General features: G+C 37.4%; 1 protein-coding gene across 1 annotated transcript in view; it reads right to left on the bottom strand.

Annotated features, from left to right (window-relative positions):
- The window catches only part of ARID1B (AT-rich interaction domain 1B), a 571,310-nt gene that overhangs the window by 55,914 nt on the left and 499,298 nt on the right, over positions 1-16,098 (bottom strand). Inside the window, exon 11 of the mRNA XM_044671750.1 lies at positions 10,433-10,760. Coding sequence (XP_044527685.1) covers positions 10,433-10,760 — 328 coding nt within the window. The remainder of the gene's footprint in view (positions 1-10,432; positions 10,761-16,098) is intronic.

The raw sequence follows: 16,098 nt of genomic DNA, 5'->3' as shown, positions 1-16,098 counted from the left end.
GATATCACTTGACATTAAAAAAATAAATAAAAATCTCCTATAATTCCTATGTAGCTTATGCCCCAAAGGGAGTCTAGTAAGAAACATTACTTAGCTTACTAATTAAAGGACTGTTTAAAATTGTGGCAGTTAGGTAGCAGTATAATCTGAAAGATAGGCATTCAAATCCTGCCTTAGACATTTACTAGCAGTCTGACTCAGTTTCCCAAATTCCGAAATGGAAATAATAATAGTACCTACCTCCCAGAGTGATTGTGATGATAAAATGAGATAATATTGGTAAAGTACTTTGTGAACCTCAGAGTACTATATAAATGCTAGATATTATTAAATCAGGTAAAGAGACTGAAGGACTAAATGCTAAAGAAAACTAACTGTAGCCCTCCTGATCCTCTGCCACTTATTAGCACCAATGATTGTTTTCAGCATTATCCGCAGCTGCTACAGGATTCTGACAAGAGTAGGACCATCTTCAGGTGATTCTTACACATTAACAACACTGTGATTAAGTAAGAGAACTTAGAAAGCACTAGTGAAATCCTATTTGTTTACTCCTAGATAAAGAAATTCATTTTCTCCATAGTCCTAGCATCTAAAGGCAAATAATGCTTACAGACCCAGAGAAAAACCCCTTCAGGTCTTAGTCCCTCCAGCCACATCCCCCAGGTTCAAATGAAGGGAAAAGAAATCAACTTTCTGCCCCCAAAACACAAAATATCTTTGTGGCTACATGTGTGTCAGTACTTTTCAAGAAGATCCACCAATTTCCCCATCAATCCCACGTCATTGTTAGGCTATTAAACTTTAGGAAAGATATAACTTTGGGTATAAGGCACTACAATTACCTCTAGCAGCAAGGCCTTATTGTCTTAGAAGTTGGTATCACAGACTTTGGAAGAGAGAATGTAGGGGTTCTCTGAGCCAACGAGTAATTTTACTGTTAGTGATTATTTTCTTTTTAAGGGTTTTATTGTCAAGTGAGTGCAGTTGAAAAATAGTGTCACCAGAGACTCCAATGCTGATTTATTTCCTGAAAAATTGAGGTGGGTGGGGGGGAAAGGGGAGTCAGATAGATTGGGAGTGAGATAAAGAGTGTGGTCCTTCTTAGTAGGCAATAGATCATATTATATATTTTCCAAGTAAGATTTATTTGTTCTCAGGAAAATGTTTTACAAAACACTTTTAAACTTTTAAAACAAATATATATATATATGTGTGTATATATATACATACATATACATACATATATATGTTACTGTTATTAATTAATGGCATCAAATTCCCTTTTAGCTTCATTTATACCTTTTTCCTGAATTACCTTAAGCAAATAATGCTTCACAGCATTCAGAGAATAAGAGTTTTGATTAGGGCAGGGAGGACTGTGGGGGACTTTCTAGGTAAAAGAGAGTAGGTTGAGTTGTCTGACCCTGGAGTCACTTAACCCCTATTGCCTAGTCCTTATCAATCTTCTGCCTTGGAATCAAACACAGGATTGATTATAAGATGGGTTAAAAAGAAAAAAGGAAGGAAGGAAGGAAGGAAGGAAGGGAAGAGAGAGAGAAAGATTTCCATTGGGTGGGAGACTACACATTGCGCGCGCGTGTGTGTGTGTGTGCGTGTGTGTGTGTGTGTGTGTGTGTGTGTGTGTGTGTGTGTGTGTGTGTGTGTGTGTGTGTGTGTGTGAAGGCATGGAGGTATCTGGTCATAGGAATTGTAGGTGAGAGACAAACTTTTGACATTCTGCCTGTAGTCCTGGCAAAAGCTCTGAGTCAGTGAAAATCACTGCTCTAGAGTGTTAATGAATGAGTTAAAACAGCAACAGGACTAGTTTGGAAGAATATAAATGTCATTTCCCCCCAATCAGTCCAGTACAGCTGCTCCAAGTTAAATCTGGTGGCTATCCATCCAATTCCCAGCCTTTCTGTTGGGAAAGAAGGAAAAAGGAGGGAGCATTAAGAGGACACATTGTTTACACTGGCTTCTCTCTCACGCTTTTTTTCTTTATTATCAGTAGAGCATTCTGAAAATTTTTTCTTATTTAGAGGACTTTTAGAATGCTGAGGATTCTGGTGCATGTATTAAAATTCCTATGACACTTTTTCATACAGTAACACTCCAATGAATACTTTAGTATTATTTTGATGAGTTGGTTCACAAATAAATGAATTTAGTAATTCTGTAACTTTGTATCCTACAATTTTAAAAGATATGATTAGGTTCAGAATTTTAAAAACACACGGTCCTGTATCTGGGTACTAGGAGCAAGAAGGACCTGGTGTGTCTTTGGGGATTTTGTTCTGTTCATTAGCCTGAATCGCCATGCAGAGACCTGAGAAAATCTTTATACTAGAAAAGCTCTGATGGCTGGCTCCAATTCTGTATTTATTCAAAAGCACTCGAGCCACATTCACAACATATTTTATTATTCACCATTAGAGGGAGAAAAACTCCCGCCCTGAAGTCCAAAACCATCTCAGATAGAAACCTATTAGTTACAATGTCTAAGAAGTCACAGTCTAGCAGAGAATTGGTGTTCTGAGGACTCAAAGGTTATTTGTTGTGCCCTCAAGAGGCCAGTCTCTTTCTTCTCTGTCCCATTGCTCTTTCTATCTGAAAAGCCTCTTCCTAGGACGGGTGTGTGTTTGTCTGTCTGTCTGTCTGTGCGTGCTTGTGCCGGCAGAGGTGGGAAATCATGTGGTCTCTGTTGACATTTTGCAAACACTGCGTTGGTGCCCTGTGACGAGTTAGCCAGGACCAAAGGTGCTTGGCACACAGTAAGCATTTAATAAATAGTAAATGGTGGATGGAAAGTTTTTGTGTTACCTTCTGTAAAATGATGGAATTATTACAAAGTCCAGGAACACTCCTGACAAATTAAGTGATAATTGATAACAATAGGTCTTGCACTAACCCCAACTGGTGCCAGGGTTATTAATATCTTTCAAGATTCCAAACGTTAAAGGTCTCAAAATGACAGTAGGAATATAGGAATGCCAGAAATGAAATGAGGTTTGATGGAGATCTTTCTGTTCATTTATCTTTGCAACAGTGCCTTTCATTACCTTTCTCAAAAATAACCATAATTTTTGTTTTATTTTATTTTAATTTTATTTAAAAACCCTTTACTTTCTGTCTTAGACAACAGTATATATTGGTTCCAAGGCAGAAGAGTAGTAAGGGCTAGGCAAAGGGGTTAAGTCATTTTCCCAGGGTCACATAGCTAGGTAGTGGCTGAGGACACTTTTGAATCCAGGACTTTTCTACCTCAGTGCCTGGCCCTCAATCCAGTAAGCCATCCATATGCTCAATAACTATCATTTTTGAAATGAATACTCCAAGAGAGGGTTAAACTCTTAAGCAATGCAACCACTCACTGTTCTCTGAGCATGTGGACCCATTATGGGAAAAAGTAGCTATAACTAGGGCTTGAAATGTTTTGAAGATTTTTTTTTTTTTACCCCTTTCCCTTTGACATTTTAATGCACTGTCTCCATTAATATATTTCCTTGCCAGTGGCTCCTAGTCCATCAGCAATACTGCATTATCTTGGCCAGGGAGAAAATAATATGGAAAGAGTGCTTTGCTGGCACCAACAACGTGGGATATGAATTATAAATGCACAACACTGAAGAAAGCCTGATGAAAGATTTGTGTGTGTGTGTGTAAAATATGTGTATCGGTATAATATATGTGTGCGAGACAAAGACACAAGCAACCTTGTGTAGACAACAAGATTTACTAGCATGCTTCTGTATTACCAAAAAAAATTTAAGTTTTGTTGGAATGGAAGGAAACTACTTGTTTACTTTTACATAATCATGAAATTACTTCCTCTGTAATACCCCATGCCTCTGCCTTTGCTGTTCTCATCATAATGTGTATGGAAATTGTTTTCTCGGCTGAGGAGGTCAGAGGACCTAGTAACCAAAATTCCTGCAACTACCTACTAGGTTATAAAAAAAAAAATCTTAACAACTTGTGGATATGGAAGAAATTAGAAAACAAGTTAATATTTATTAAAATCAAGGTTATTTCAGGAGTAAGGTACCTGCTCTGACTTAGGAAAATTAAATTATAAAATTAAGGCTTATTTTCTGGGTAGAAAGTTGGTTGAGTTTATTGTTTTGTTTTTGGCAGGGGAAACAAACCAGAGAGAAAGGCTTTGATTCACAGCGAGCTGTAAGATGGGATGTTTTGGGTGATCAAACTCAGCAATAATAGGAGATGATCTAGCTCAAGTTACACATTTTATGTTTTTATTTATTTTTAAACTTCTACCTCCCACCTCAGATTTGATATGAAGTATTGGTTTCAAGGTAGAAGAGTGATAAGGGCTAGGCAATGGGGGATAAGCAACCTGCCCAGGGTCACATTGCTAGGAAGTGTCTGAAGGCACATTTGAACCCAGACCTCATCTCCAGGCCTGCCTCTCTAACCAGTGAAACACCCAGGTGCCCTTATTCTTTATGTTTTTAAAACAGGACAAACATGTGGATGTTTGGATGTAGGAAAACCTCCAGGACACTGTATTAGCCATGTCTCTAAAATTTAAAAATATAGTTTAAATCCTAAGAAATAAATTCATACTTATGGAGGCAGATCTCATTGTTTACAGTAATCTCCTCCCTGCATTTACCTATGATTCTTCATAGCAGCTCTCTTTCTTTCACCAAAATGCTCTTTCTACTGGAGAGTCACTCAAGACTCAGGAAGAAGGGGATGTTGGCCTCTGGGCTAAAAGCAAGTATGGTGTAGTATACAATTTGCATCATTCTCATGTAGTTGTTTTCCATCTGTCATTCAGAACACCCCAGAGTCCCCAGCCATTTTCTTCTTTATAGAGGAAGAGTTCCCAAATGTAAGATTGTCTTTCTGGTGAGTAACTGCAGCCACTCATCTCTTCAGAGACCAAATTCTTATGTAATAGCCAGACACAACAATGAAGATTTTTAAAGATATGTTTGCACTCCCAATTAAGATGAATAAGGAGACGGAGGGGGAGCAAAGAATCCAAACACATTTGAGTGGCAGTAACTCCACAATCACAGCATTTCATCTCACAAGATGATGGGTTCCAGATGCAAAGTGTCTACACTACACAGAGTGATCTGAATCAGAATCTACAGAGCCATCATTTCCTTCTGGGGTGCAGCTAAACAGGAAAGCACATTTGAGTGATGCAGAGAATTCAGATTCATTGGCTGGGAATGACCAGTACTAAATATTTTCTAACAAGGTCCGTTTTTAGAACCCTGATGGAAATCAAATTCAAACTTTGGAGTTCTCTGAGAAGAGAGTAAAATGTTAAACCCCTGGATAGGCTCAGCGGTATAAGCAGATTTGTAATCATCGAGATCTTCATTAACTTATATTATGTAGAGGTAATGTGCTCAGAAGGGCAGCTAGATGGTCCAGTGGATAGTGTCCTCAGTTTAAATCTGGACCAGGTATTTACTAGCTGAATGACCCGGAGTAAAGTCACTTTAACACTGTTTGCTATAGTTTCCTCATCTCTAAAATGAAATAAGAGAAGGAAATGGCAAAGCACTTCAGTATCTCTGCCAAGAAAACCCAGAAGGGGTCACAGAGTCAGACATGACTGAAATGACTAAACAACAAGCATGACCTGGTACCTAGCAGATAACCCCTGAAGTGAAGGTTTGGTGTGACATAATGAACAAAGGTCAGAACACAAATTTTACTGGTGTTCCACAATAGTGATAGGGTCTAGAGTCTGTTTCCCATGTGTGTAAACTAACTCAAGCCATGCAATTAATATGGAAATTAGCAATTCATCTTCCAGGTAAAAATGGGAACAAAACAGCTACTTATTTGCAATATCTGTAAAGATAGCATTTTTATGAACCAGATGCAATGTCATGGCTCTGAAAACCAAAAATCCACTAGATTCATAGTAGAAGCCATAAATTATGAGTTTATTGCTTCCTCAAAATAAAGAGGAAAAAAAAAGCCACAAAAAGTACCTAAACCCTCTCAACACGGTGAGGAGGGGGTTATCCCCACATTGCGTCCACTCCTGGCAATGCATTTACTAAAATTGCTTGCGTAAACGTGTTAAGTTTATGTGTTTTTCCTTTATGGTGCCTTATACCCAACTAGCTGAGAAAGTCTGAAGCATAATTGCCACAATATTTCATTTTTATAGGGAGCTTTCTGTTTCCGTCTAATTGCAGACGTCCATACATGCACAGGCCCACTCTCCACCTTCGTCACTCATTTGTCTCTTTTTCGATTGTTTCATGTGCCGCTGCTGCAGCCCCTTTGGGATTCAGACTTGAGGAAGAGCCATTACGACAAGCACTCCGAATGTGGAGTTTCTGAAAGGCCTGTAATTCTTCTAATTTGACCAAAAGAACTAGAGTTGGGTAAAACTGGCTTTTCCAGTTAAGTTTCCTTTATATGAGCAGACTCCTTGTGTGTATATGAGTGTCAACAGAAGGGTAGTGTTTGAACAAGAGTTGGCCTTATTAGGTTGTTAAACAGGAAACGCAGAAGTCTTCTTAAAAATCTAAATTTCTGAAAGCACAGTCCAATAGAGGCCATCAAATAGATATTTTAGAGAGTGACAGCAAACAGTACGTGTGTGTAATGGATGAGGCATAGAGGGAAAGGAAGGAAAAGGATCTGAAGTTCAAAAAGAAAAACTCATAGCACTGAGAGGTCAAGCTAAGGATTTTATGCTTCTGTTAGGCATATTTTTGGATGTTCACCTGGAAGTCTTTCCAGGAATTGTCCTTTTTCTCATTTTTAATTAAACTGGAGATAGTTCTGTTCTAAGGACTATACCTGGAGATAGCCTGCTGAAACTCAGATCTTGTTCTTCCAGCTCTGGTTAGCTAACATTGATTTTCTGCCCCAGTGGAAATGATTTTACTCTGATGCATGCCATTTAAATTCATTTTACACAGCTGCTTAATGTGGCTTGGCAAGGCACACCCAAACCAGCTTTGTGAGTATAAATGGGACTCCTGAGTTGGTAAAAGACAGATCCTATGGATTAGTAGCTGATGATAAATGCTACCCCCCACCAACCCCCCTTGGTTTCTTCTGACTGACTCAGGAGTTGACCTTTAAGGGTACTACTACAAGAAACAAAATTTTCTTACTATAGTTCTGTGTGTTAAAATAAATTTTGTATCTTTTTTTCCTTTGGTTTTCATTTAGAGATATTTTGAGAATTCTTTGCAACTAATTTATTTTGAAAGTAATTTGCCTTCAAATAGAACCTAAATTCAAAACTTTGAAAATAATTCCCATGAACTATTTCTGACCAGTGGCAAGAGAGAAACTGAGCATAAATAAGGTTGATTAAAGAATTTCACCCACCAATCACTGAGGTCCTCCTCTCCCATTATCTTTAAAATGACCTTTGGACATGACTTCCTAAATAAGGAATAATCCTCTAGACTATCTGCAAAATCACAAACTAAAATTCCTAATTAGCTAATGATTTGGTAACTATCTCATAGGCTATTAGGGAGATATTCTAGTTATCTGCTTGTAGAAAAAGAAATGGGAGGAAAGAGCAATCAAAATTGCTGCTAGTTTTCCAAGAGAAATTATGCTATATAATTCTTGGGTTGTAAGTGATAATAATATGGCAGAAGAGGACTTAGAATGTGAAGGATTTGGTTGGGAAGGAAAATGTTAATGATGTTTTGTGAGTTGTTTTTCCACCCCTTCCTGGTTACTTCAGCTGGTTTAAATCTCCTTGGGAGGGGGAAGTTAACAAAAATCTTCAGAACAGACATTTGCTGGAGATGATATAATGAAACCCCTGATAAGGCCCATTAATAACCTCTGTCATCTCTACCACCCTAAGTCTCTTGTCAAACAGGACAGTTGCACTCTGAATTAAGTGACGAGAGGAAGAGGGGTCCACTGCAATGGTAGTGATGATAATAACACACTAATGATAACAAAGTCGCACAGCACATTTCCTAGACAAAACAACGACAACAATGGGGGTAAAAATGATGCCTGGACTGGGTGATTTCATTTCTTTTCCATGATAAAATTCTTCATTTCCCTTTCAGGCACAAGAAAGAAGCAGCCATGCCAAAAGCCGTGCAAGGGCAGTATCTACGTGGGGGTGGGTGGCATGCAGATATTTCACCATACCATTACAGAACTGTTAGTAGGAATGAAAAACTAAAACAAAAACCAAAAATAATCAAAACAAAACAAAAAGACAGCCCCCTCTATGATGCATTTCTTTTAAAATCTTTTCAACTTGGGGGAAAGGGAAATTGACATTTCTTCAGCAGCCATATGGCATGTCATAAACAATTTTAAAAGGGAAAAAAAAAACCAACCACCCCCCTAAAAAATACTGCAAAGGTCCCACAGCAAGTCCAGTTTATGTTACTACCTACCCGTACTGGTCAGGCTGGTGCATCATGGGAGCCTGAGCGTTGCCATAGTTGGGGTGCTGGGAAGAAAACATGGGACGTCCGCCAGCCCCAGACTGGCTGGGATAAGCAGGCGACCTAATGTATGGTGGCCTAAAGTAGAACAGAAGAACAGCCTCTTTGGATTTATTCTGAAGCACATGTAAGAATCACCCTGTCCTCTACACGTCTTCCATCTTTCAAGTGTGGAAGGTTTGCAGAATGAATTCAAATGGTATTTTGTACCACAAAACTGGACAGAAGCAGGCCTGAAGAAAATAGTTTTTCTGTTTTTTATTAAACACTCTAAGGGCCTGTTAAATTACTATTTATGTAATCCATTTCTGGCTCCTGGATTAATAAAATGGGAAACAGGCATTGAAAATGTATATTTTTTAACTAACTAAAGATATAAATTGAAAGCAAATACTAATGTATGTATTTACACATATACTACACATATATAAATTGACTTAAGAGGGAGCATATTTTTATATACATACATATATATGTATACATAAATATAAACTAATTTAAGAGGGAAAATGTTGGAGATGGGAAAGAATTATTGTCTTAAATTTTTTAAATCTAAGATAGACATATCCTTCTAATGGTTTCCCACTTACTGAAGAATCAGGCAGATCACTATTCAATGTTTCATGTTTAGTGAATTCGATTACTTTTTTTTTAAAACAATTTTAAAGATGTCCTGGCTCTCTACATCCACTATCACTCAAAAAAGGGAAGTTTTTTCTTGATTTATAGTAATGGGGAACAATACTTAATAATACTTTAATCCTCAACATTTACTAGACCAATCAAATCAGACTTTTCACTGAAAACCTAACTGAAAGAACCTCTAAAGCCCATAGGTTCAGAGGAAAACTTCTTGGATCCAGTAGAGTTTAAATAATAATAATGTAGATAAAAACAGATGAGCTATTATAATAGTTCTTGAAGGGAAATTTATCATTTGAGGCAGACAGCGTGACAGCAGGGGTCCCTATACTCCTAAAGTGGCACGCTTTAGAAGAAAAGTAACAAAATAATACATTAAAAAAACAAATTAGAGCCTGTTTGTCTTCAATAGTAATCAGAAACATCTTTGACTTATTTTTTCCCCTAAGTATGTAGTTCAGGCACATACCTCTCAATAGCCTCCATTTTTGAAGGGTGGTCATCATTTAAAACTTAAATTTACATTTTATCAAAATCAAATATACAGAAGGTGTCCCCAAAATCTTAGTACAGTTTTAAATTTGGTTAAAACTTTAAGACATGCTATGTTTTAAAAGCATATTACTTATCCTAGAGTAAAATAATTTCTAGAATTCTTACTTTATTTACAAAGCAAGGTTTTTTAAAAAAGGAATCAAAGCTAAAAGATTATTTTTGTTCCACCAATTACATTTGGGCTCTAGTGGATTGAGAGGTATGGTTGGTTAAACAAAAAGAACAGAAAAATACAAAATATATTAACTTTGCACATTTACACAAAGACAAACGTATACACACATACCACACACACAAAAGTTCTCCATTTCATAAAGGTTTTGTGGCGTGTATATGAATGAGTGAGTGTGTGTGTGTGTGTGTGTGTGTGTGTGTGTGTGTGTTTATAGAAAAGGGAAAGAAATGAAGGCTCATTCATTTAGGTTATATTTTCTTAAGTCTTCAATATTTCCTATTTTAAACTCATAATTTAAAATGGAATTCTACTTAACTACAAAGTCCACTCTCTCAGCAACTGCTTCTGGTTTTGCTGCTTACTGATGAATCTCACAAAAATTGTACGAAACTCTCCACCCTAATACTTGCCAACCACTATTCTTTACCTTTTTTTTTGGTGTAGAAAGTAGTCTACCCTTTATTTCACTAACCCTTTATGTTTCAAACTATGTTTGAAGTCAGAAGATGCAAAGAAATTGCGTTCAATTAAAATTATACTGTAATCTTGGAAAATTATACAAATATATCTCCCATCTCTTTAAAAAAATATGTGTTTTTGATGTAAGGCATACCTGCTTTGAGCTGAGTTTGCAGCAGCTTGCATGACTGCAGCTGCGGCCTCCTGTGCCTTACGGTTCACAGTTGGCATTGGGGGGCCCATTCCGGGCCCTCCTTGCTGAGCCATGCCAGGAGAATTGGGTGTCATACTGCTCATGTTTCCAGGAAATGGCCTGCTCTGCATCCCCGTTGATGGCATCCGTCCCAGGGGCATGGTCCCACATGGCTGGCTTGGCCCTTGTCCATGCATCTGGTTATTGGCATTGATGCCCATGCCAGGCCCTGGGCCACTGTAGCTTGCACTGGGCACTCCACTATATGTTGGAGGTCTCGAGTAGTTACCTAAACAAAAAGCAAACAGAAATTTAATCTTGCAACTTGTGAAAATATTCATTGGGAAAGCTGAAATCTAATAATTTGGAGACTATAGGACATTTAATTATTACCCTTATTAAGTGTTTCTTCATTTGGCACGAACCCATCTACTAGTCACAAATATGTTTTCTACACACATCCCAGTGGCCTTACCCATAAAATCAGATGATAAAGCACCAGATGTAATTATTGCAACCTTTAAGAAATAATTAAACTTATCAATTCCTTCTTTGCGAACATTTAGGGAATTCCATAGTTTTGTCTGTTTTCAAAACATTAAATTCCTTATGTCTTCTTTTTTCCTCCTTTTTCATAATTTCTAAATCGCTCTCTTTGCTCAGATAGGAGAGCCATTACAAGGGAGGGACCACAATGGCTTATCTCTAGAGTGCCAACATGGTGAAGGAAAGAAGCTAGGTGCTTCCTGTTTTTCAGCTCCAGGGTCCTCATGTTTTTGCTCCTTTTATTAGCGGGCTCACTTGCCCCTTCTCACTCCTCTCATCCTGGGTTGTGGACACAGATCTATGCATCCAGGAGGAACCACTCATTGTTGTATTGTTGTGGCAATTCTGGTTGTTGTCACTGCTTTTGGACGATCTAAGATGCCATCATGCCACTTCATCTCTCCCCAATCCCCCCAATTACTCTGAGACTGTCCTCACATTTCCCCCTAGCTTTCCCCCTGGATTTCACTGCTCCCCTAAGCATTCTCCTGAGAGACCCTTTCCCCTTCTTGACTTGAAAGAATTCCTAATGACAGCTCTATTAATTTATACATCTTTTTATTTAAGCTAATTGAAAATAATCTCAGGAGCAAAATTCTGTCTTTATATTGTGGTCCTTCTCTGTGTGATCACCAACTATCACGTTATTTCAAAAATTATCCAATTATGATAACAACATGTTAAGCACCTATATACTTTTATATATTAGGGATCTATGTGAATGCAAAGTTCTAGAGAAATGCTTGATCATTGTCATTTATGATATAGTAACTTATTATCTACTCAGTAATCTGTCACCTTGTCATCGACAAGAACCCAGAGAATAAGAAAAAAAATCTGCCACATGGCCAAATCCATGAACTAAATAAAGCACAAGTCCATTACTCACAGGAAGGCTTCTTTCTCAGGGTCTCTGTTCCATATGTGACCCTAACAAACCAAATTTTCTGGATTCCAACCCCATAAAAATCAATTAAGAAATAAAAATTAGAAGAGGAGAACCCTCCCTAGTGAACTTCCCTTCTCATTAATGAGAAATGGCATCTGACAGATTTGGAAGAGAGAGAAAATGATATAAAAAAAAGTACAGCAATCTAAGCTTCATGGGCAAATAGCCTTAATCCCCTTAATAATTATGAGAAAATGGCTTAATAAAAATGTAGTACAGTGACTGATGAATTAAAAAACAACCCTGAATCATTAAGAAAATGGTTAAAAGTTCTGTTTAACATACTTTTGTTTTAAGAGTGAATGGATGCTGGATACAGTTTGGTGGCTCAGTGGATCGAGAACCAGATGTACAGATAGGAGGTCTTGGGTCAAAATCTGGTCTCAGATACTTCCTAGCTGTTTGATCCTGAGGAAGTCACTTAAAATCCATTGTCTATCCCTTTTTGCTCTTCTTCCCTGGAGCCCATAACATAGTAAATCTCAATGAACTTTCAGCAATATTTATACAAGCCTCAGACCTATTTGTACAAAAATATTTATAGCAGTTCTTTTTGTGGTGGCAAAGAATTGGAAATTGGAAGATGTCCATCTGTTGGGGAATACCTGAACAAGTTGAGGTATGTAATTATGATGGAATACTATTGTGTTAAATGATGCACAGGATGATTTCAGAAAAATCTTTAAAGATCTATATGAACTGATGTAGTTGAAGTGAGCAGAACCATAAAAACATTGTACATGGTAAAAGCAATATTATATGATGATCAACTGTAAATGGCTGTACTATTGTGAGCAATATAATGATTCAAGACTATTTTGAGACTTAGGACAAAGAATGTTATTCATCTCCAGAAAAAGAACTGAGGGAGTCTGAATGCATATTGAAGATTATGATTTTTCACTTTGTGTCTTTATTTTTGGAATTTGGTTTTCTCCCACAATATGATCAAAATGCTTTGCAAGATCATACAGGTATAACTCGGATTAAATTGCTTACCATCTCAGGGAGGGAGGAGGGAAGAGAAGAAGACAATCTGGATTCTATTATTATTTCAGAAAAGTGTATATAAAAGATTATTACTATATGCAATTGAGAAAATAAAATATAAAAATTTTTAAAAGAGTGCACATTTTGGAAGATTTCCATACAAATGGCAATTAAAGAACAAATATCTATTTTGTACTTTAAACAGTTAATCTTCAGGTATCCAGAAAACTTGGCTATCTAGAAGCACTATAGTCCCACAAAGTGCTGGAGAGTTGAAGACTTTGTTTTATTATGAAAAAAGACACACATTTCTCTGGATCCTCAACTGGAAAAAGTGCTACAAAATGGTAGGGTTTTTTCTAGTCCCTGAAAATCTAATTGAGCTTTCAGCAATATGTGTCCACGGCTCATCATCTTTCCCTGTGTTCCTCAGGGCTAGGCAACAGAATAAACTCTGGCAGGTTCTACTAAGCTGGAATGACTCCCATATGAGGCCAATGATGGCCTGGATGGCTGTCATATGAGGATTAGAATCACTTAATTTGGAGAAGCTCATCACCAGAATGTATCCAACACCTCTGAAATTGGAGATCCTTGAAAAAGTTCCTATAGGAGAGTGAATCATGAATTCTATTTAATCCCTAACCTGGCTAAGATATTTTATATTTGCAAAGAAATAATAGTACGAAATAGTGTTATGAATGAATATAATTTCAGCCACATTTGTAGGGTTAGTTGACTTCTCTGTACCAACCTGAAACCCTACTATGACGGAAAAACACATCTGAAAGTCCAAATTCTGTACTTAGAAGCAAACTTTTGGTACATGTTATTTTTATACTATTGATTTTCTGAACTGGGATTAAAATTGTGTACAAAGCTATTTGCCAACTTCATCTCTTACTAGCCAGCTACATGACATGCAATAACTGAAATGGCAGAGAAAGAAAACTCTATTTTTGTCCTTATGTTTTTGGAGCAAGCTATGCATCATGTTTGTTCATGGTAATGTGAAGAGAAAATTGGGGATGGGAGCAGTGAGGGATGGATTCAGTGATAGGGCTTGGATGGATACAGAGGCAGTGTGAAGGGTGATGGACCTGGGGGGTAACATATAAGCTGCTTGAGAAGATGTGCATATGATGAGTACAGGACGCGTTAGAAAATCAGAACAAAACAAAACATAGCCAAGATAAAAGCCTATGCTACTCCTGACCCGTAAGGCTGTTCTCTAAGAGAGGAAATAATTCTAAATGTTTCCTTACTTGATTTTTTAAAACCCTTATCCATCTGTCCCAGAATTGATACAAAGTGTTGGTTCTAAGGCAGAAGAGTGGTAAGGGCTGGCGATGGGGGTTAACTTGCCCAGGATCTCATGGCTAGGAAAAATATCTGAGGCCAGATTTAAAAACACAGGACCTCCTTGCCTCCAAGTCCTGGCACCTTTATCTATCCCCTGTGACTTTAACTGGTCTAATATTATTTGGCAACTATTAATAAATCATTTTGAATAAAAACAGAAATGGAATAAATCAAAAGGTTAAGTTAAAAAAAGAAGGAAAAGAAGGGAACCTTATTGATGTTCTGGCTTTTAAGATTCAATTGTAAGCTCCTTGAGGGTAGGGGCTCTCTTTACTTTGTTGTTGTATCCCCAGGGCTTAGCACAATGTCTGGTGCTTAATAAATGTGCATCGATTATTATTGATAAAGATGTTTCTCTTCATAAAGCAAATGCTCTGAATGACCTTTTTAAAAATAACGGTCCCAAGTATAAACACAAAAGAAAAACATAGGACATTACTTATCACTTGTATATATAGGTATATGAGGGTTTTGGCTTTAAAAGATTGTTCTATAGCAAAAATGAATAACATGGAAACAGATATCAAGTGATAACATTTATAAAACCCAGTGGAATTGCTTGTTGGCTCTGGGAGGGGGAAGAGAAAGAAAATGAGTCATGTAAACATGGAAAAATATAAAAATTAAAATTAAAAAATGGCCCTAACATAAATAATACAACATTTCTTTGTATAAGACATTGAAGTGGACACTGGAAAACAAAGGCAATAATAAATAATAATAACTGCTGGCATTTACATAATGCTTTAAGTTTTGGGAAGAGTTTTACTAATATTATAATATTTGATCATCACAACAACCCTTGGACATAGGCAATTTTTACTACCTGGTGGTTGCTATTCTTGCTCCTTAAGAGCTAACATTCTCCCACGGGTAAAAGATACAGTAAATAAAAGAACACAGAAAACAGTTGGGAGGATCAAGAAAGGCTTTGGGGAGGGCAGAGAGCGCCTGTCTAAGCATGGAAGGGAGCTAAGAGATCCTAAGATGCTAAGGGCAGGACGATGTGCCAGGGTGGGCACTGTGCTGGACCTGGAGTCAAAAAGATGAGTTTTAATGTGATGTCAGATATTAGGTGTGTGATCAAGGGCAAGTCACAACCTCTGACTCAGTTTCCTGAGCAGTAAAATAGGGGGGGATTTTATAATAGAATCCACCTACTAGGGTTGTTGTGATGATAAAAGGAGACAATACATGTACCCCTGTGCAAACCTTCAAATGCTAGGTAGATGTTAGCTATCTTTAATACTTTAAATTAGGAGGATTTAGTGATAAGGCAGAGACAAAGAAAGAAGAATGCTGTCTTTGGGGAATAAGGAGTGGGGCGGTTTGCCTGAAATATAGAGTGCAGGAGTTGTTTGGTTCCCTTTATGATGGATGCTACATATTTTGAGATGCCTGGCCTGAGCTGAGCTATGAAAAAGGCAAAACTAAACTGACTTATAATCATCAATCTGATAGTCTCATTAATTCCATGCTCACCAACTAAGTCAGCCAGCCAGATTGATTTGGGAATGCCTGGGGATTCATGGACTCAAAGTTTATAATTCTGAATATATGTTGCATATATTGATAAAAACCCATTACAAATTCAACTGCTTTTCTGGTGCCCTCTCAACATCTTCCTCTCCTCCACAAACTGGTTATTGTTGCTTACAGATATCAAGCCCAGTACATGCTCTTAGAAAAGATTCCTGAACATAATCAGGTGTCCAGGAAGGTGTCAAAAAAAAATTTAAGGCAAAAAAAAAAAAGATATATATATATATGTATGTATATA

Source organism: Gracilinanus agilis, chromosome 4 (assembly GCF_016433145.1).
Source record: "Gracilinanus agilis isolate LMUSP501 chromosome 4, AgileGrace, whole genome shotgun sequence".
In the NCBI taxonomy this organism is placed as follows: Eukaryota; Metazoa; Chordata; class Mammalia; order Didelphimorphia; family Didelphidae; genus Gracilinanus; species Gracilinanus agilis.
Note: the sequence above shows the minus strand (reverse complement) of the source record. Positions and strands in the feature narration are given on the sequence as shown.